This window comes from Pygoscelis adeliae, unplaced genomic scaffold (assembly GCF_000699105.1).
Source record: "Pygoscelis adeliae isolate BGI_AS28 unplaced genomic scaffold, ASM69910v1 Scaffold580, whole genome shotgun sequence".
NCBI lineage: Eukaryota > Metazoa > Chordata > Aves > Sphenisciformes > Spheniscidae > Pygoscelis > Pygoscelis adeliae.
The window spans coordinates 105,339-106,537 of record NW_008823973.1 but is presented as its reverse complement, the minus strand read 5'-3'; the positions used below and the strand labels follow the sequence as shown (position 1 = coordinate 106,537).

The 1,199-nt window shown below is 47.2% G+C and overlaps 1 protein-coding gene across 1 annotated transcript in view; it reads right to left on the bottom strand.

Annotated features, from left to right (window-relative positions):
• NUFIP2 (nuclear fragile X mental retardation protein interacting protein 2) overlaps nt 1-571 on the bottom strand; it is a 14,435-nt gene extending 13,864 nt beyond the window's left edge. The window contains 1 exon segment of the mRNA XM_009324736.1: nt 495-571. Within this exon segment, the coding sequence (XP_009323011.1) occupies nt 495-571 (77 nt within the window).
• Nucleotides 572-1,199: the final 628 nt, after the last annotated feature.

Here is a 1,199-nt window from a genome sequence, read left to right as displayed (position 1 = left end):
CACCCTTCCACCACCACTGGCAACCGGCCTCCTGCCCACCAAGAAACTTCAGTATTTCAGAGTCCCTGGGAGACCCAGTACGAGCTTGAGACCCGAGCAGCACAGTACTTGCTGAGGGCTCCAACTCATCAAACCCTGAGATCATGCTGTACACTCGGCTTTCCTTTTTGCTTCTCAAGTTCATTTCCAGGCCTTACGGTTCTGAAATGAATCTTGAGAGTGCAATTCAAGTGAAGCTGGAAGCCCAGGTCAGTCCAGACCGAACCACCTCATCTTCTTCAACTCTTTTTTTTTTTTTAAATCTCTGGCCAGAGACCTATTGCTTTCGAGGACCCTTGCTACAATGCCCCAGGAGAAGCCCTGAAGCCCCACTGAGAGACAAGAGCGTGCTGTACCCAGCCCAGCAAATACACTCCAGCTGTGGACCGAGGAGAGGGACTCCCTCCTGCTGCACCCGCTCCTTTGGGAAGAGCGCTATCCTCCCTCTGACTCACCCGTCCTCCTTCCCGAGGGTGGAAAGCCTTACATCTCCCGCAACAACTGACCCACCTAAGGCTTCATCTGCAGCCATGGTGGCGCGAAGTCAGCACAGCGCACGGAGTCCCCCAAGAATGAGAGCGGGCAGAACTCCAGCTTGAAGAAGAATGTTTTTGTTGTTGCCGATGTTGTTGAAATTAACTGCTATACTAAAAATCATTGTTATCCTCACATCCTGGAGCCTCAGATGTCTGGCAGATGTAACTGCTCAAGTCGGGAACACAAGAATCCTTGTAGGAATCTTTACAGAAATTCCACAACTGCGTTTGCCGAGAGGGATCAAAAAGGATTTTACTACACGCAAGTATCTGTAACCACCACAACTTCCACTATAACTTTCAAATACGCTGTTAAGAATATTACCCATAAATACTTCATCCCAGAGAAAACTGATAGGATGGGATTCTCAGCTGAGTCAAGGACTAAAAATTAAGTATTTCAGAATAACGCGCAGAGGAAGCCTTCTTAAGAGCAACGTGTTATAGCTGACCTTGTACGACTCAAGACTTCTGACACCACTTCTCAATGAAACAAAACAGCAAGAGTGGTCGTAAGACCACTGCAAATGAGGAGCGAAAAGAATAAAATGAAGAACAAAATCCATTTCAGCAAGTCAGTGTGTCAGCAGTTTCTAGTTCCAATTTTCAAGTATTCACAACTCA